The sequence below is a fragment of the Eublepharis macularius genome, chromosome 15 (genome assembly GCF_028583425.1).
Source record: "Eublepharis macularius isolate TG4126 chromosome 15, MPM_Emac_v1.0, whole genome shotgun sequence".
NCBI classification, from domain to species: Eukaryota; Metazoa; Chordata; class Lepidosauria; order Squamata; family Eublepharidae; genus Eublepharis; species Eublepharis macularius.
Genome location: NC_072804.1, coordinates 33,310,068 through 33,330,334, shown reverse-complemented (window position 1 = coordinate 33,330,334; position 20,267 = coordinate 33,310,068). Strand labels below are relative to the sequence as shown.

Genomic DNA, 20,267 nt, shown 5'->3' with positions numbered 1-20,267 from the left:
GACCAGCTATTACAGTGCTTGCACAAGCAACGTTAGCATTGGATAGCTCATTTCTGTTGAGTGGTTTTCCTGAATCACACAGCAGAAAACTTGTAAGATACAGGAGACCTAGGTTCGAATCGCGACTTCAGGCCAATCACACTCTCACAGCCTAACCTACCTCACAGTGCTGTTCCAAGGACAAAATGGAGAGAATGATGTAAACAGCTTTGGGTCCCCACTGAGGAGGAAGGTGGGGTAGAAATGAAGTAAATAGAAATAAATACACTGATTTTTTATGACACCTCCCCCCCCAACCACATACTTGTGCAGTCCCCCAGCTCCAATCAAGTGCAGTACTTTAAGTGTTCATGACAGTAATCCAAGTGTTAAATGTTATAAGCTCCCAGTATCTAGATCCAAACTTGTTCACAATAAAAACTGAAAATGTGATTTAATGCTACATGTTGCCTACCTTTTTTTTTTTATGGGGATGTAGAACTTATATGCAACTTACTACGGCCAGTTAGGAAAGTTGTAACCAGCTCCAAATTCCTGCTGGTCAGTAAGGTACAATGGCTTTAATGGGGAGGAGTGGAGCTTGAACCATTAGTTTAACACAAGCTGTCCCTCTGAACTTGGACTGGAGAAAGACTTGAGGAGACAGCTATGGAATACACAAGTGCTCCTTCTCTCTGAGGGCTACAAATGAATTCACTACCAACTAAATACCCCTGAGTTCCACTTACAGTAGAATCCTAAGCATGGATTTGCTCAAGTATGTTTAAGGAGTATAGTGGCTGTAAAGAACACATGGAGGCTTAAAATTTAAGGTGGGTTAGCTCTCTTTGAAACAGCAACACTGCCAGTTTTTTTCCAGATACCAATTACCTATTTTATCAGGACATTTATGCGAGCCTTTTAAAAGAACAGAGAGAAGTCATAGATTAAAGGTTTCTTTTTTATTGAACATGTAAAGGTGCAAGTTTTCTGCCGCTGAATCCCTTGGGACATTTCCTCTGTGTTTGGGACCAGCTTCTTCCTGCAGAAGCAAGTTATGACATCTTTACTACTAAGAAAACAATAGGTATGTATCTTCTGCAACACAGGCTAAATATGAATTACTGGATTTGTTCTCTATACATTGACGTGAAGCAGCAGGATTTCAAACTGATTTTACCTGTAAATCAGAACAATCTTTTGCTTCCTTACTACACTGGATATAAGCAACCCTGCTAATAACAGTACTAAAAACTACAATCTGTGATGTCTTTTTAAATCTGATCCTTTGAACCTTCTCCCCACCCCCAGCATTACTGAGGCCACAAAACAAGGAAATTTGTTTGAGCTTCAACCAGTGGTTTTGTGAGTCTGCAATTTAAGCCATGCAAGTAGTATGAAAAGTCCTACCAAGATTTACAAATACATGACTCCAAATTTGAATTCTTATGCATAAGCCATTTTTCTCCATGCCTGGAGCTTAAAACTTATTACTATCTTCAAATGAACTTTTGATATTGCCGTTTATAAGCAGAAGTTTATTTACTTCATTTATATTATACACTTTCATTTACATTATACTTCATTTACATCAGAGGTCAGCAACCTTCTATAATTATCAAACCAAATGATGTCAAAATTCATAGCAAATATTTAAGAGGCAATTGAACAAATCCTATTTGCACAGCTGAAAATATATTACTCCGCATTACTAAGATGCTGGTTTAATGAGCCATAAAGTTTCCATTAACACAAACTCTGGTTGTTGCAAATCTTCATTAGTAAGTGGCACATACAAGGTCACACTAAGTATCACATAGAAACATCCTGCACAATTGTTTTAGTACACTGGTATAAATCTGTGCTTCATTCACCTGTGGCAACTGTTCATCTCTCTCATTTTCCTTTAAAGCATCTCTAAAAACCCTTAGTGTCCTAAAAACGTTTACCTGGCATTCTCTTCACATCCTGGTTATTCTAGTATCCCACCTACCCTCCCCATAGACCTCACCTTAGATATTTCATTTTTTCTTAAACAGCCACATTTGACTCTAGAACCAGAGGTTGCAGACCTGATTTAGTATCAGCTAATTTTACATAAGTTGTTGCTATGGAAGTGATTTGTCACAGACTTAACTGTAACTTAAAACCTCTCCTACTTACCTCTTCACCATTATGTATGGCTTCTCCCATTCTCCACTGTTCAACTGTCATCAACTACTGGCCTATGTACTATGGGGGGGGGGAGAAAAACGCTTTAATTAGCACCTAAAACAAAGTTTGCTGCCCTTACTTTTACAGTTATACCTAGATTATGAAGTGGAATGACTTTCAAAATAATCAATTACTTCATTTACATAATTGCCATTATTTCACTAGAAACATTCCATGTCAAAGAAAAGTCAGTATTAAAGATTCATCGAATCAAAACCAGTCATACTTTAAAAATATGGTTTGTCTATGATTCCAGTACTATAGCTAGTATTCCACAACGTGATCTAGACCAGTTTCTGCTAATTATATTTAAATTAGTCATCTTTCTACATTACAGCAACTCAAAGCTTAAAAAACAAAAACAAAAATACATCAAAATTAAAAACACAGACATATTAATAAGTGACTAAACAAAAGCCATCCTAAATAAAATAGTCATAACTGCCAGGCACACTTCACTGGGGAAATTTTTGTGGGGCTGCCATCAAAGAGGCTCTCGTGCATAAGCAACTGAGTTTTTTCTGGTTGATAGGACAACCAGGAGGGCCCCTCCCTGTGATGTTAATTCCCAGTCAGGAACATATGGGAGGTTTCTTCGGATACCCTGGTCCCAAGCCACGCAGAATTAATATTTTTCAATTTTTACTAAACACCTGCTACATTTCAACTCCTATGATTTTCCAATGTTAATTAGTTACATTTTCAAGTTGTGTAAGGGAGCATGTGTGACTTTCCATACATGGGGATTAGAGGGGCTAAAATTAATACCCTTGAAAAGTATATTGCTTATTTTTCACAAATATGACCCAGTAAAACCACCAACAGGTAAACACAATTGCAACAGCTCAGGGCCACAAATCAACAGAGTCTGTTGGTTCTTTCTTAGAAGCAGCAGGATTCCAATTACAGGCCCAAGTATACAACAGTTCAGCAATACCTGGCTGAAATTAATCAAGGCACGTGGTCAGCACTGACAGCCTTCTTTTGCTGTTATAAAAACATGCCTTTTCATCCTGGATCCAGGAGATGGTATGCCTTTCTATGTACATACTGAATACTTAAAAAAATCAGAGACCGCCCTCTCAGGAACCACTTTTACAAAAATAGCATCTTGCCATGTGGCACCAATATTCTTGGGAACCTGCTGCACTTTTTATTTATATCTTCATTATACAACATTAACACCACATCTTGGAGGATCAAGTGTTAATCCGCTGCAATTTTAACTGAGAAATCAAGTGCCATAAAACGTGGTTCGGTAAGCATTTACAGCAGTAAATATATGGGTCAAATTCTCTAAAGCTACATTTGAGTTGTTAATGTAACACAACTTTGCAGGGACACACACCACACACAGTTTGTGTTTGTCGTCACATACAATACCATAAATAAATGGGAACTATCAACAGTTCAGACTTAACTTATCCTTAAACTCTTAGGTTTTAGAATGTGATCACATTCATCGAACACCAACTTGCCTACACGTGATTCTTACCTCATATAAAGCAGCACTCTAGTTTCATCCAGCAGGTATTACTTTCACCTAAAGAATAAGAAATGACATTAGTGGGAAAATACATATCTCCAAGTTTCTGAAAATGAATATATTTAAACAGAACAACAACAACAAAGAAGAATTAATCTATAGATTGGGTAGACTGAGGGGTGTTTTCAAATTACACCAAAACAAGTCATTGGGAAGTATGGGGCACAAGTAGAAACTGATTTTTTTCCAGAGATTGGAACACAGGATAGTGAACAATCAAACTAGTTTAAGTTGTCTCTTAATCCTCAACTGCCAACCTAGCATAAGGATACTCCCCTTCTGTGCAGATGCAAAGCCAACTACTTGGCTGCTTCTCTATACTGCTGCCATTCATCCATCCTCCCATCCCTTCCCAGGAAGCAAATCATCTTTGGTACTTGTTGAAAGCCAGTCCAAACACCCTCTGAACTATTCACAATACAGATAGGAGTTTGAGTTTATTCAGCTTTCTACTACCTTGCTTTTCATGTCGCTGCCCCTCTCTTCCCCATGTACCCTCTTCTGAAAGCCTCATTAAGGGCATGCAGTGGGTGAAAGGGCAACCTTTCCACCAGCAAATATTTAACTGCCCTTAAAAAGGTGAAAGACACTGCCAAGCCAGCCAATGTGCCAGTTTCCTCCAAGTCCACATCTTGATTCTTTTTGCTTGGTACTTTTGCAAAACAAAAAGGAACACATTTTAAAATATAGCAACAGATTTTTTTTTCATCACTAGCTAATTCACTTGCAGCCAACCCTTCCCACATTTCAAGTGCTGGTGTTCAATGCCATTAGGTATCAGATGGGGATTTGTATACACCATCGTGAGCTTGCACAAACGTGCTAATGTAGCAGTCCTTATCTAATTGCAGTGCTAGAGTGGAAGAAGGCCAATCCTCCCGTTTCTCTTCTGCCCCTCCTCCCCACCCCTTACAGTATTTACTTACTCCCACCAACTGGCATAAAGACAGATCTGCAACTGACCTGTTGATTCCAACCTTGCTAGCTGTGATGGTGGAAAACAACCAATGGTCCAAACAAACCTAAAAAAGCACAGTCTCTTCATGTTGAGCTTTATTTAAATAAGTGACCAAAGGCCTCTCTGGCCAGCAGGCAACAACTGGCAAGCTTTCAGCCCCTTGTCACTCAAGTGACCTTAAACTACTGTTTAGGGGTGGACTACAGCCAGTAACAGCTTTGCAAATAGTGAAGTAAAGCCTCCCTCCCCCCACAAGGTTATGAAGTGCTTCTCTCCTGACAGCACCAGTTATCAGAACTGAGGGCCTAGCACATTACGCATAATGTATTCTGGCATCACACTTCTGAGCTTCTGAAATCAACTTTTGCAAGCCATCAAAATCACAGGTGGAAAAAAGGTCAAGAATGGAACACAATGCAAGCACTTTTAGTTATTTCTCATGCCACTTACACTTACTTTGAGCAAACAAGAGTAATTACTTCATCTTACTGTTTGTCCCTGCAGTCAAAAATGTAGCCCAAGGCCCAACTCACCTGCTCTGAGAGATATTAATTCCAATTATGTAGAAAGCAAAATTTATTAATCTCACACACATTCAGTAAATCTTTGGCGTACTACACAAAACTGAGTATGCAGACTTGCAACCCAATTAAATAGCACTCACACCACCATTTTTTAATTTTAAAAACGTGTTTTAACTAGCAGAGGTACTTTATTAAGCTTCAATGACCAAGGCACTACTAGTGTCCATGTGGACATGATTTTAAAGATACATCTCAAACTTCAAGACACAGAGGACTTGACTGGCTTAGCCAGCCTGGTAACAGGTTATTGATACAAGATTCACTGTTGAATCTTGCTCATTATTAAATCCCCTTTCTTAAGATGCAGCACCTCACTCTGACATAAGTACACTTTAGCCCTAAATATGTACAGTAAAATGTTACTAATACAAGCAGAATAAACTTTTCCCCACTGAAACAGGTTTCTTGTGCTTTGGCCAAGAACCAAATCATACAGAAACACTTTAAAGACAAGAGAACTCTGCTAATTTGCACAATAAAGCCAAAACCCGGAGGGCAATACACATTAGGTATGCAACCCATCATGTATTTTCACTACCAGTGCAGCAGAGAAACACGCCTTTTGATAAGATGTATATGAAACATGTAAAGTGGGAGCTATCAATTCTCAGAGCATCACATGACCACAAAGCTGTGTTATAATGTATCAGACCATTGGTCCTTGAAGGTCAGTATTGTCTACTTAAGAGTGGCAGCAATGTTCCAGGATCTCAGGCAGAGATGGTCTTTCACATCATCTACTATCTGATGCTTTAAAACAGGAGATACCAGAATTAAATCTGGGACTTTTTGCATGCCAAGCAGACACGCTACCACTGAGCCACAGCCCCTTCCCTTAACATTTGACACAATGTAACAGCCAACATCCCACCACCCAAACACTTTACAGAACTGATCATTAAAGTTACAAATTCTACTTCCTAGTCTTCAAGTACAGCAACCATTTATTGGCATGGGAAGATTTACCCATGCGTTCATCTGTCTAGCCAAGAAAGGGCTATAACTGACTGTCGCCATGAGAATCTAGTTTGCATTAATCAGAGTACTTATTGTATGAGCAAACAGCACCTTTGGATTAGTTGAAATTATTCACAGAAGTTTTACTCCCTTTCCCTTCCCACAAAGCTCTGATAAAATGTCTTTGGCACACAGCAATGATGGAAACAAGCCATATACACGAAGGAATCACGGGTCTGAGGCAAACATCTGAACATCACAGTTAGCTTGCCTACTGCTGACTGCAGGTTATGCCTCAAATCTAAGTATCATAGTATCACACAGTACGAGCAGTGCTGCACTGAAATTCCACCGTCAGAAGGGTGATGCCAGAGTACCCCCACAGCAAGGTTACACAGAAAGTCACCAAGTTAATTATAGTGCTTTTTACCTACCTGTAATGCAGGCGATAATGAGAATCTCGGAGCAAGCAGGAATACTACATCCGGGTCCTAATGTCCACTGCCACTTGTGGTACTACGTTCCTCACAGTTATGCACTGCGGAAATGCTGTCTAAGTGCTGTTACGTAGCAGGCCACTACTTTTAAACAGTGTCAAATTGCAGTCTCAAGACTCCAGCAAAAATGCCGCCACAAGTGGTTGCCAAGGAGATGCCAAGAACTTTTTAAACAAAGATACCACAAAATACGCACAGAAACAGAAATTCAGCTTTTCATTATAAATGGTAAGGATGTGTTCATAGCATGCTAATGGTTTTCTAAGTAACAGGTGTGGAAACATGGGAAGACCCTGGAATTTATTACTGAGCCCTTTTTAGCTTAATGGGCAGGCAGACATGGAATAGTGCTCAAATTTGGGGCCTAAAGAGGCCTACACTCTTAGAATATGTATAGGAAAAAAGCTTGTAACTAAGACATCCAATTCAGTGAAAACTTACACTGCGGCATCAGGATCAGAAAACGTTGCCCATCCTGATTTTAACATCAGTTTGCTAGTTACTTAGGGATCATCCCACTTAATGTACCCCAAGTCCAGCTACAAGTATTTTAGAGCCCAGTTGACAACAGCACTCATCAGATAGAATTTGCATCCACTAAACCTCTCACTGTCACTATTTCTTCCTGATTCAAAGTCAGTTTTAGGAAGAATATAACAAGAGATGAACCTTAGGGAAGGTAATGTGACCATCAGCCTCCTTCACTCTTCAAGGTTACAGTACTACAAAAGAACATGGTTTAGGATATGTGCCAGCATCCTAAGGAAAAATGGCATGTAATCTGAAAAATAAACTGAAAATTAGTGCCCATGTCCAAATGCCCCACCCAGTCAGTCTCAGAATTTCCCTATGTTGGGTGTCCCAAGAACACCACTTAGAAAATGGTCTGCAAGTGTATGCTCCTAAACACCATGAAAATGCAACTCAACATCCAGATTCACTGAATTGCATATAAAGGTTTCTCTACATTGTCATCCAATGCAAGAACTGTGTTCCTCCTACAGTTAATAGCAGCTGGTTTGGGAAATGTAGCTCAACTCCAACCACAACACTAGATGAAAAGACCATTACCCGGCAACCTTGTCCATCAACAGCAGCACTCTTGCATTTAAAATTTTCACTTGGCACACAGATTTGTGCCGGTAGTTTGCACAGCCAATGTGCTTAGTAGCTGATGGCACCAAGGCTTTTTCCACACAAGTTGAGCAGTTTATAGATAGTCCATCCTTCCCAAGAATCATATAATAGAACTTTGAATGAAAATACACCCAGCATTCAATACAGAGAATTGTTTCCAAGCAGGTTGATCTTCCTTTCATCAACCCATGATATTCTACTATTCTGGGAAACTGTGCTCCCAGTATCTCAGGTGCCATTAGGGTATAACATCAAGGGCACATTGCATTCTTCTTTAAAAAATAAGTTATGGATGAAAGGTTCAAGCCCTCCACCAGATTCAATGCTTATTTGTGCATATAGCCCTAACAACGTTCCAATTTTAGTTGTACTCTTGCTCTCAAGCAGCAAAGTTACAGGGAGAGCTATTACTATAGTGCAAGAAGCTACACTACTTTTATCATAACCCTATCGTTTCAAAAGGATACTTTCATTTCTGCACTCCAGCTTCCAAACGATACTAGTTATAAAATCCAAGTACCCTCCCATACTCAGCATTTTCTGCCAAGCCGTTTTGGTTAGATTTTAAGCCTAATCCTACATGCTTAAATATGTTATGGGAAACCTCACACTGAACAATCCTTTAAATGACTATTCAACGGAAGCCATGCTTTAACTTATGAATCCCAGAATGGAAATGCTCTAGCAATCCCCCAGCTGTTAATGTTATGAGGTATCTGCCAACGCATTCTACCCTTTCCATCTTTCTTTTACTGCAGGGATGAATTCTAATTTATGTGACTGCATCATTTGAAAGTTAACTCTTTACCATTTCACAATACAAGGACCCCCCTTCCTTACTGCAGGGCAATTAAAGCCCTAAATACCTAAAATCAAGATCAATACTAGCCATGCTTCCATTTCTGGACAACTCATACTATAAGAATGAGTAAGGATGAGATTGCACCCGTAAGGTTCTTCCATAGTCAAGTCTAAATCAGGTCTCAACATTTCATATTGGCAAGTAGGCAGTTCAGTTATTTTATGGCACAGTGGCTTCTGGCTATAGAGCATGCCAAACACCTGGTTTCTTTCCAACCTCCACACTCCATGTTGGAGGGTAAGAGCATCCTTTACCTTGCATTCTTGGAATGGTGAACGGCAAGTTTACGATTAAGAATCAGTGCTACATTTAGTCTATTTATTTTAAGCACAGTAAAAAAAGTTTACACGTGGGTATTCAAATGGCACACAGTACACTGCCATCAAGGTAGGGATGTTATACATCAAAAAAAGCTAAGTTTTGAACACTGCATTACATAATTAGATTTTTCTTGCCCAGATCACTTACAAATTCTAGGTTATTAAGTTTCTAACATCCATAAAAACGTTGCTTTCTTACTAAAATGCAAGAGTTAAAAAAAAGTAGTGTCTAAACAAGACCAACACAACAAACTGGAATGAAAATCTACAAGTTACATCTAAAATCGGGGCTTTTTGTTTGGACCTTCGTATTCTTCTCTCCCTCTCCCATAAGCTGCTGGAGTTCCAGGCCCCATTCCTCTAGGGCCCTGGCTACCTACAGGCCCTGCACCACCCTGCCCAAATCGTTCAGGGCGCTATTGGAACAGTATAATAACAGTTCATTATATGTAGTTGATGTCCATGTGTGTTAAGTATATATTTTAGAAGGTTCCGTAGTCAACGTTCGTCGATACAATCATCATTGAGTCGATCCACAGGTACCGGGAACATAGAAAGGAAAAAAGGGTAATTGAATAATTAGTTGATTTTAATACATGCCTTGAGGTATGTTCCCAACTTGATCCATTCTCAAATGCCTGTTTCAGCAAACAGATACTCCCTGAAGTGCTAAAAATGCAAGCATTAGTTTAGGCTTGAACCAAGAATCCTCTGAAAAGGAATTCTATTGATCTGCCAGAATTACTTGTTCTGTTACTACAGTGCAACGTTTTCTAACAAGGCCAAATAAGCCTAGCTAAGCCTGGCCTAGGAAGGCCAAGTTCAGCTCACAGAAACACAAATATATCTTGGGTAAAACAGATGCCTACTCACCAGTTAAATGTACAAGACTGTCTCATTCGTGAGGACTCAAGATTATGGACTGCTTATTTAAAATGCAGAAGTTTTAGAGATCAAAGTCAAAGTAATGAATTACAAGGGATAACATGAGCCTAATCACAGATTGACCTAGCCAAGACAAAACTAACATGAAGTCCTTGCACAGTCACGCTTCTTAAATAATTCAGTTTTACTAAAGAGCCCTCTGGGGCCCCTCAACTGATAGCGAGGTTTTGCAAGAAGTCCACTACGACTCTGCAGTTGCCAAAATATTTCAGCTAGTTACCATACACCCATTACAACGGAACAAGATTGCAATTGAGCATAGTTCAGTTAAGCTTGCCATTTTATCCACTGTATCTTGTTATTGAGCTATTAGGCACAAAGTAGAATAATGGACTGGAAATTTTTGATGTTTTATCAGTGCGGTGAGGTCAGCTTAAAACTACAGTTTTATTCAAAGAGGCTTTCAAATGCACTAGCTTACTACAAAGCCACTTCACTCAGTATGATCTCTTAACAAGCTACCTGTGTAAATGAGTCCCTGAACCAGATACACATGCAGATGTACCACACAAATGGCTCACGTCCCCAATTTTTTCCATGCTGATCATACGAATCAAAATCTAAATTGTGGATGGTTGCAATCATGAAATCATTGATGATCAAGCTGCATACTTGAGCCAACATTTGCAAAGGTATCCAATCCTGGGAGTCAACAGAAGTACGGCATTCCTATATTTTGAATAGGCATCATGGTCAGATTTCCTCTATGGCTACTGTTAAAGACTGCCAATTTAAATTCCCAAAGACTTCTATGCACAAGATTTAATATTATTTTAGCAGTGAACACACCACATGTAAATCACGGTCTCTTGGAACTTAAAGGAGCTGACTGTCAGTAGCACAAACTGAAACCGTGTCTTTCAAAAATATATATTCTATATGTACAGTGAATTTAAAAAACACATCTGGAATTTACTAGACTACCCATTTCATTAGAGATCTGACTAAATTACAGAGCATTTAGCCTAGGGTACCAACCCAAAAATTAGTACCCAGAAAACACTGGATTTGTTTCTATGAAAAAGTAGTGTTTGTGAGCTACAGGTAGCTCACTTTAGTAATAACGCTTCAATGCATAATTGTCCTGACCACCCCACACCTGGCCATGATTTTTATCTATGTTAAGAGTGCACCTGGTTCAATGAGTTGAATCCCTACAATCACCAGACCACCACTGATTACATCTGGATTTCAGAAGAGATCTGCCAGTTATCAGCACTGCTGCAGTGCCACTGCATTATTCCAAGCAGGCCCAGAGACCATGCCACACAACTGTAGCTTGGATACAGGTATCTCTCCAAATCCTACAGTACAGGGATTATGAAGATAATTTTAAACAGCACCTAAACATCACGACCAACGGATTATATAGTTAGTCCTTTGACAGTCAAGTGACTTAATCAAGGAGTACTGAATATTAAGAACCTGCCTAAGAGTGAGAACTACTTCTTTAATCCTCACAGGCAAACACCCAAGGTATACAATATAGTACACTGGTTTGCCACTGATTTAGAGCTATCTACTTGCAACTAAATTCACTGCATTAGCAACAAAGTACAGTATGACCTCCACAAGGTGCCTTGATCTAATTACTGAGCTTGGAGGAGTGTTTCCATCTATTTTACAAGTCTTCAGTTTTCATTTCTATGCAAAGTTTACTCAAGCTTAGAAAGTGGAAAGTAACAACAAAAACCACTTCTGCTCATTAAGCCAACTACAAAGCTTACACTTTCCCCCCAAACACATGATCTTTTCCCAAAAACATCACAAGATTTGGAAGAGTTCCTTCCAAGCTTAACCAAAGAATTCCAACCCCAGGTGGCCACAGAGAGATTACTAATATCAATAGCAGAAGTGTTTGAACAGATCTATTAACTACTGTGGCAAAGACTAGGCTCACTTTTACACTGCCCAACAAGCAAAAGCTACTGCATAACACACAGTGATAGAACAGAAGGGGAAGCCTAATTCAAAGGAATATAGATCATATGGGATCCAAACCAGTAAGAGGAGTTTCACAGTTTCAAAATTGGTTGGGTTACTGAGGTCAAGCTGCCACAGGATACATTACCATATCACTTCCCATCATAGAGCCACTCATAGATGCTTGTCCAACTCCAGGACTGGTTTCGTAGCCAAGGCCAGTGCCACCTCCTAAAGGTGGGAATTTCTGAGCCGCTGTACCATAGGGATCTACAAATACAAACCCAAGTGGTTACACAGAGAATGAATTATCACCACCCAATGTGCAAGAATGCCTGAAACACATACCTCCCATGTTCATTGTGCTGGTGCCACCCATTCTCATGTCTCTCTCTCTCTGTAAAAAAAGCAAAAGTGCCGTTTTAGTAACAAGTAAATCACGAAGTTCAAATCTACTGATGTACTAAACCAGTGTAAGCTATAGAAACAATAAGAAACATGAAATAATTGACAAAGCCCACAAAATCATTTATAAAGCAAATCTGGAGGGGAGGGAAAATAATTCCAAGCACAGAAAAGTTAAGAAAGTATTCTGAATTCCTAGGGATCAGCATTAAATGCAGGCACCTGAGTAACAAGACTACTGGGATTCTTCCAGTCCTGACTTACAGGGTCCATATAACCCATTCTACTGTAACTTTCTTCCCTCTGTCTTCTCATTTGCTCTTCCATCTCACGTTGGCGGAGCATCATTTCCTCTTCTCGCCTACGGCGCTCTTCTTCCTGCCTGAAAAGTTCATATTGCCAATTAGATTTCACATTACCAGATTCCTGCTCTTCTGAAGATTACAATGCATCAGCACTCCCCAAATACTTCACCTTCAGTTTTCTGTCAAGGTCATCCACTGACTAAGCAACAGTAATTATACCAGATCCATCATAGTTAAGACCATAATCCAATAACCATGATAAAACCTAACAAGGAGCATGGACATATTTAATACTAAGCTAAATTTTACCTCAGCTGCATTTCTTTCCGCTTCTGCATCTCTTGATTGTGAAGCTCTTCCATGCGCCTCAGTTCTTCCTGTCGCCTCATCAGATCTGAAAAAAATTAAACACCACTGCTTCAAGCCTCTTCAGAGTCATAATTTAAGATCTGAAGTTGAGGCTAGAGGAGCCATATCCATTATCGAGAACCAAACCCGTGACTATTTTTGAAGTTCTGTAGTTAAGACTATAAAAAGAATGTTTATCCATATGACACAGTTCACAGGAAGTTAATGTCAGTATAGATGCCCTGTACGTAAACTAAAGCAATAAGCAGCTGATTGCCACAATCCAAACGGCATAAAGAACCACCCCAACATCTGTGCCAAGTACCTTGACGCAAGAGATTCGCCTGATGCTCATGATAGGCATCTTCCATTTCACTTTCCAGCTTGTCCTTAGCATCTTTCATGTTTTTCTCCACCTGGTCTCTCTGCTGTTTCTCCATTTCATCCAATGACTTCCACCTCTGAGAATATTCATATTCAAAACTTCCAGGTTGAGCAAAGCGCGGAGGAGTCTCCCTCTCCCTAGAAAACCAGCATAAAAACCCCAAACCATTAAGCACTAACTTTGTGCCAAAATGCCACCTGTGACACTAACCAAGGAATGTATGAAGCCAGCCAATTTCTGTAGTATACAACTGTGTACAGGAATACAACACAAAATTAGAGACTTCAAATCTGCAGAATGCTATTAACTACACAGTTAACTTGGGACTATTAATTTATCTCTCCTTTCTTATTATACTGAGATGTATGACTGCTACTATTTTAAGATATCCACAATGTAAAAAAGTAATTAAATACGTGTCATATAAATTCCACAAAGGATGAAATGTGACACACTTCAATTTACACTTAAGTCAGAAGACTGCAACACCAAAAACAATACAGTCTTCCAATAAAAATTAAGTTCCCAGACCGATCAGTAAAGTATTGACATACTTACTTTTGGTACATTGGATTCTTCTGAGCCAGCTTTTCTGAAAGCCCATCTTCATCATCAAGTTGTTCAAGTGGCTCCACAATAACTGGTCTGGGGGTACTAAAAAGCAAAAAATATTCCACTCACTTAACATACTGCTTATGAACTCAACATTTACCTGTTTAAAACTTTCTATTCCTCACATGTAACAACCAAGAAAATGCAATTAAAGGGTTAAATGCTTAAAACTACTCACGTTGTCAACAGAAACACCCCGTCAGTACAACGTTCAAAAGCCTTCCGTGCTGCAGGCTTGGATGCAAATTCAACAATGCCTTTTCCAATTGATCTTCCACGATCATCAACAATTACAATTGCTCTTTCAATGGGGCCAAACTGAGAGAATGCTTCTTCCAGCAGTTCATTAGATACGTATGGGGAAAGATTACGCACAGAGAGAGCAGCAGCATGTGAGGCAAAACGCACACGAAGCTGTCTTCCTCTCATAGGGGTATCATCAAGTTCAGCTTTTGCAATTTCAGCCAGAGCTCGAGATTCCTGTAGAAAGTTTCACAAAACACAAGTTTATGTTCAGCCTTGGAATTTTACTCTGTCCTAAGCAAGAATAATCTTTTCAACATAAACAGTAAGCACTGAAAATATACAGAAATCAATAATGCTCACCAGTTTAATAAATCCAAACCCTTTCCCCTTGTTGATGAAGATTTCACCAGGTTCACCATATTTAGCAAATAACCTCTTAAACTCCTCTTCAGTGATATCAGCAGGCAAATTCCCAACAAAAAGACGACAACGTTGAGTATAGGTCTTCTCTCCAGGACGCCTCAGAAGTGACAGATTGGCTTTAAATCCCTAAAAATAAATTAAACATAAATTTAAATCCCTAAAATGGACAGCTGTGAGCTATGCAGCAGAAAGAGAAGACATTCGTATTTAGCGTTATTTCTAACACCGTTCTCTCCTTATACATGTGGTCATATAGTGCCATTCACCAATTAGAAGCCACAATGCTGCAGGCTAGCACAAACCCATTTATTTATTTAAACCTATTTATAGTCCACCTTTCTCACTGAGACTCAACATAAATTACAATCAATACAATTAATAGCTGAAATCTGATACAAACCTGAAAACAGTGCGGAAACAAAACATAAGCAAATTAGTATGACATATTAAGATGTGTATCTACAACAACACAGTATATCCAGAGTAGTACAGTCTACAGTCCCTAAGCCTTTCCACATCTCTCTCATTTCTACCATTTCCTCACTGCAAAGTTCAATTACCTGTGTAAAAAAACTCTCCTGAATAATTCAATTTTGCATAGTTTGTGGAAAGCCAAGAGAGTGGTAGCCGTCCCAACCTCTTCAAGACAAGCCTTCCCATAAGGCCACTAAGAATGTATGTGTATAGGCAGTTATTAGTTTTGCCCATGTGTAGGTTGGCACTTGCACGAGGACCTGTTCAGATAAGTGAAGCTGCCATGGCAGAGCATAGGGAAAAAGGCAGTCCTGTAAATATGAGGGACCACGGCCATGAAGGGCTTCGTATGTGTAACAGGAAGCCTATGGAGTGATGCAAAATGGAAGTAATATGTATTTTTGCCTAGCTCCTGATAATAATTGAGATGCAGCATCCTGCACCAACTAGAGTCTTCACATTGATATCAAAGGAAGACCATGTAGAGTGCATTAAAAAAGTCTAATCTTAATGTTACCATGACATGAATCCAGGGGCCAGATGGGATGTGTCAAGGTATGGGGCTATTTCCTACCTACGGGGCTATTTCCTACCTATGTATATACAATATATACATACACGCTAATTATTAAATAATTACATTTCCCTTTGAAAAAAGACACTACTCAATTTTACAGCTATACCATTTAGCCTCTCTTTCACCTACCCCAATAGAGTTACACCATACATCACATCTAGATGCATCTGGAATGCTACTCTGCTCTTCCTTGTCTTTAAAGATATATATATTTAATTCTGAATTGACCCTGATTACGCAGATGCTTATATCTGAGAACTGAGGCCACTTCACAACATGCCACAGGCTTCTGCAACCTTAGGGAATCCCACAGGGATGCAGAAAAATCTAAAACAAAGCAAGAAACAAAACAGGGGGTTTAACCCCCTCCCAACATCACCTACCAGCCCTCTGCACTCACACACTTCTCCAACAAGCCCCATCCTGGCCGCAGGAACTGCACACTTGCCATGTGCTCAAAACAACCCGCCAATATAAAAGATGTAAGAGACTACTCGTTCGAAAGGGATGCACCATCGCTAGGAAAGCCACGCCCATCCCAGCCCTCGCGTCTTCCAAGCCCAGGCACTGCCGCAGACACCTGCCCACAGTGGCAGTGCTGCTCTGACTCATCAGGGTCACTAGGGCTGTGGCTGTGCAAATGTCCCAGGCCCTGGCCAAACCAGCTACAAGCTGGCTCAACCCCCGCCCCTACACAAACACACACACACACACACAGATGCCCAGTCAGGGCTGAGCTACCCAGGGCCCTGAGCCAGTGCAGAGATGCCCAAGCTCCACTCTGCAGAGCTAGCATTGTGCACTTGGCCCACATGGTGCAGAGGGCCCGAGCATCAAGTCCATTGCTAACCTGCATCCAATGAGCAGATTCTTGCACTGCAAGATGGCACAAATGCCATGTTCAGCCAATCCCTTCTTCAAGCCTCTCTATACAACACTACTTTTAGTTCTTCTACAATTCCAACCACAATACTGGCCTGGGACTGGTAAAAAGCTCCAATGCCCCTTAAAATTTACCTTGTTGTCTTGAGGTACTTTACATCCAAGAAACTTAGAATTCAAGAATACACAAATCTCATACATAACTGTAACTCTTTACAGCCAAATACAAAGTATAAAGAACCCAAAATATATCCTTTATCTCATTCTCACTAATATCAACAAACCACCCCAGCCAACTGCACCTCCTAACTTTAACTGCAATCATGCAAACCTATTTACTTCAAAAGAAACAGCAGTGAATTAAAAGACCAAACTTTCCCAGCCTAATGCACTGAGAATGAGTTGCTTCTAAAAAAAGTGGCACCTAGTCAACAAGCGTTTCAAACATCTTTAAGGTGCTACAATCTGTTTTTAATTACAGTTTAGTTACAATTCATATGACCATAAACTAAAAGCCCACAAAAAATTAGAGGAACAAAGCCATTACAGAAATCCCACTCTACTCACAATCAGGTGCTTGAACAACCTAAGCTCTCTCTGCTACCCCTTTTCTTTTAACTTATCTCAACATTCTTAACACTGGAGTATAATGAGGGAGGAGAAGACTGAGAAAAATTATTTTTTGCATGCCTTGTAGACAAAGAAAGACTATTTTCTTTTAGTTCTTAGTGTTACCTATTCTGGCAGTGGAGGGAAAGCTCCCCTTTAGTTAACAAGAGCATTCTTCTGCATCATGAACAGAGAACAGATCTCCGTCTTTTGGTTAGCTTACTGCAGGGGTACCCAACATGGCACCCATGGGCATCAAGGCACCTTTCAAGGCACCCAAGGCGCCAGATGGAGCTTTTGCTCAGCAGGACTTCGAATTGAGCAATTGTGATTTGATCGACTGTGCAGATTTTTTTCAAAAAACTGTTTTGGCAACAGCTCTCATCATAGCTAAAGGATCTTCACTGTGCAACTGAATGTAAGGTTTATATGAGAAAAAAATAAAACAATCTGTAAATTTTAAAGTATCCTTCAAAAAGAGCTTTTGTCTGAAATGCTGAAGATTTACTCTAAGATTTATGCATAATCTCACTCCCTGACATTTTGTGGTTGGCTCTGCTTCCGCAGCAGCCATTTTGTAGTTGCCTCCACTGTCAGTGTTCTATTTCCAAAGGTGCCCACGATTTCAAAAGGGTCAGGGATCCCAATCTTATTGAGTGACATAAGCGTCCTGCTGGCTCAGACCAGCAGCCCATCTAGTCCAGCATACGATCTCACACAATTGCTAGCTAGTTACGCTGGAAGACCAACAACATGACATAAAGGCAGTCCTCTCACTGATGTTATCTCCTACCACTAGTATTGGGGAGTTCACCATCTCCAAATGTGGAATTTCCCTTTAGTCACCGTGGCTAGAACATGCCTAATCCCGCTTCAAAGCCTCCTATGCCTGTGGGGCCATCACTACTTCCTCTGGCAGCAAGCTCCACTTGATTCATAGTCGTATTCTTCTATACATCAGTTGTTCTCCACAAACAAACAACACCATACTTTATGTAGTTAGGCTGACTTTACTGCTTCAACTATCACAATGGGGGATGGGGGAAAGGCCAAACAGCGGCCTCTCTATCATAAATCATCGCGCTATAACCATAAAAACTTGCAACGCCGCCCATGTTAAAAAAAAACCCACGGGAGTTCTGGCGGCTCCTTCTCTCACCTGGGACGGTCCTCCCGCTTCCCCCCCCCGGCTCGCATGCGCACTCCAACCCGCCAAGATGGCGCCGGGGAGCCGCTCGCGCAGAGCCACGAGCACGGCCGCCATCTTGTCCCGCACGCGGAGGGCCCGAAGCCGAGCTGTCAAACTGGCCCTCACCTCAGCATCCGATATTTTCTCCCCACCGGGGCCTTGTTGTTGTTGTTGCTGCTGCTGTTGCTGCTGCTGCTGCTGTTGCGAGGGGTGCTGATGCTGGCCTTGGCCCCCTCGCCTTTCGCCGCCGCCGCGGTGCTGCCCGGGGCCTCCGCCCTTGGGGCCTCCTCCTTGCTGGGGCCCTCCCGGGCCTCCCTTCGGGCCGCCGCCACTTCCTCCACCTCCTCCGGGGGACTGTCCGGCGGGCCCTTTCTTCGAGCCGACCTGGCTAGGGCTTTGAGTCGGCGGCGGTTGTGACTGCTGTGGCGGGTCGCTGCCTCGCCCGCCGCTCTGGAGTGCCGAAGACGCAGCGGGAGCCGAGGAAGAGCTCGGCGTGGTTACGGTTACGACGGCGGCAGGCGGCGGTTGTGAGGCAGCCTGGTTCTGGGCCGTACCTCCGACGGAAGGCGATGAGCCGGTTTGGCCGGTGGAGACGGACGAGGAAGCCGAGGAGGAAGGCGGTGTGGAGGCTGAGCTAGGTGGCTTCGGCGGCTCCGGCTTCGGTGGGCCCCCGAGACCTCCGCTGCCGCCCATATGGTGGGGTCCGCCGCGGGTCTGGCCCATACCACCCCCCATGGCAGGCGGAGGGGAACGGAAATCGTGGTTGCCCGGGAGGCCTCTGCCCCCACCGCCTCCGCGCCGATGAAAACCGCCTCCGCCGCCTCCTCGGCTACGGAAGCGGTCTCTCGACATGGCGAAAATGGTGGCGGTTGAGAGAAGACCGGCGTTACACAGCTGGGTTTCTTTCTCGCCTCAGAGCACCACCAGGCATAAAATGGCGGCAAGAACTGAGGTAAAAAAAACGGCTTCGCCGCCGCCTTTGTCTCCCCTTTATATAGACTCGCCGCTGAGGCGCAAGCCCCGCCTCTTTTCTTCATTCGCAATAGGAGGCCCTTCCTTCCGAATTGATAGAAACTGTGGCCAATCAGCTTCTGAACATTGTGTCCTCCTTGAAAGGACCACCCCCACAGAGACGCTAGCTTAGATATGAAACCCGCGAGAGAAAGAATGACGGGCAATTTAGCCAATAGGCATTCGAACTGTATGGCGTGTAGAATGTTAGAGGGTCGTTACTTTATCTGCGTCGTGATTGGACTGTTTGGTCAGCAGAAGGCGTGGCTTGCCTTTGCAGCCGACCAATCAAAGCTTATGCGCATAGAGTGGGAGGCCTTTCTGCGCAGTAGCTCTTAGGTATGGTTCTTGCCACGTGGTATCATCAATGGGTGTAACCTACTTTCTTTTATTATGGGTATTACAAAGTTGTGCTAAATAGTTTCATAATCACGCAATCACCGCTTTGTCATAATTGCAGTCCTTTTGAAAACAAAGACATGTTAGAAGACTATGTACTCGTTTCTTTCTCGTTGGCTATCCAGAGGGTGATGGTGGACAGAGCTCTCAAACACAGCTGACCTATGGCGATCCTGTGTGGACCATTCCTTTGCCTCTAGCTGGGGAGATTTTTATAGCACTGCACTGCATGTAAAGTTCAAGACTTTGCTGTGACCTTTTCTCCTTTAAATTGTTTCGTCATTGTGACCGACACGGACCAAAGGGAAGATGTAAAAATGTTAAGGAAGTTCAGTTCTAAGGAGGTTAAACAACTCATGCCGTGCCCTTTCCACATTATTCCAGACCCTCCTAGAGGCAAGAGACTAACAGAGGTGGTTTGCCATCGCCTGCCTCTGCAGCCCTGGTCTTAGTTGGTTTCTTATCAAATTATCTAACCAA

The 20,267-nt window shown here is 41.7% G+C and overlaps 1 protein-coding gene across 3 annotated transcripts; it reads right to left on the bottom strand.

Moving 5' to 3' along the window:
- Window positions 1-922: 922 nt before the first annotated feature.
- On the bottom strand, window positions 923-19,345 carry SFPQ (splicing factor proline and glutamine rich). 3 transcript variants are annotated; one of them, XM_054999138.1, is made up of 12 exons: window positions 18,504-19,345; window positions 14,584-14,772; window positions 14,156-14,457; window positions 13,924-14,019; window positions 13,306-13,502; window positions 12,942-13,026; window positions 12,550-12,709; window positions 12,271-12,319; window positions 12,071-12,192; window positions 3,689-9,470; window positions 2,143-2,211; window positions 923-1,021 (listed from the first exon to the last, which is right to left on the bottom strand). In XM_054999138.1, the coding sequence occupies exons 1-10, from the start codon at window positions 19,227-19,229 to the stop codon at window positions 9,333-9,335; spliced, it is 2,064 nt and encodes a 687-aa protein (XP_054855113.1). In that variant the 5' UTR covers window positions 19,230-19,345; the 3' UTR covers window positions 923-1,021; window positions 2,143-2,211; window positions 3,689-9,332. The 3 variants fall into 3 exon arrangements, with proteins under 3 accessions (XP_054855113.1, XP_054855115.1, XP_054855114.1); XM_054999140.1 differs by having other exon boundaries at window positions 3,689-3,736; XM_054999139.1 differs by having other exon boundaries at window positions 12,592-12,709.
- Window positions 19,346-20,267: the final 922 nt, after the last annotated feature.

What these genes read in the sequence shown, in the direction of transcription:
- SFPQ (XM_054999138.1), bottom strand. Translation starts at nt 19,229, where the DNA reads ATGTCGAGAGACCGCTTCCGTAGCCGAGGAGGCGGCGGAGGCGGTTTT. An exon ending in AGAAAATATCGGATGCTGAG is followed by an intron (nt 14,773 to 18,503) that starts GTGAGGGCCAGT and finishes ATTTATTTTTAG; the next exon opens with GGATTTAAAGCCAATCTGTC. An exon ending in CCAGTAGTCTTGTTACTCAG is followed by an intron (nt 12,320 to 12,549) that starts GTGCCTGCATTT and finishes CTTTTTTTACAG; the next exon opens with AGAGAGAGAGACATGAGAAT.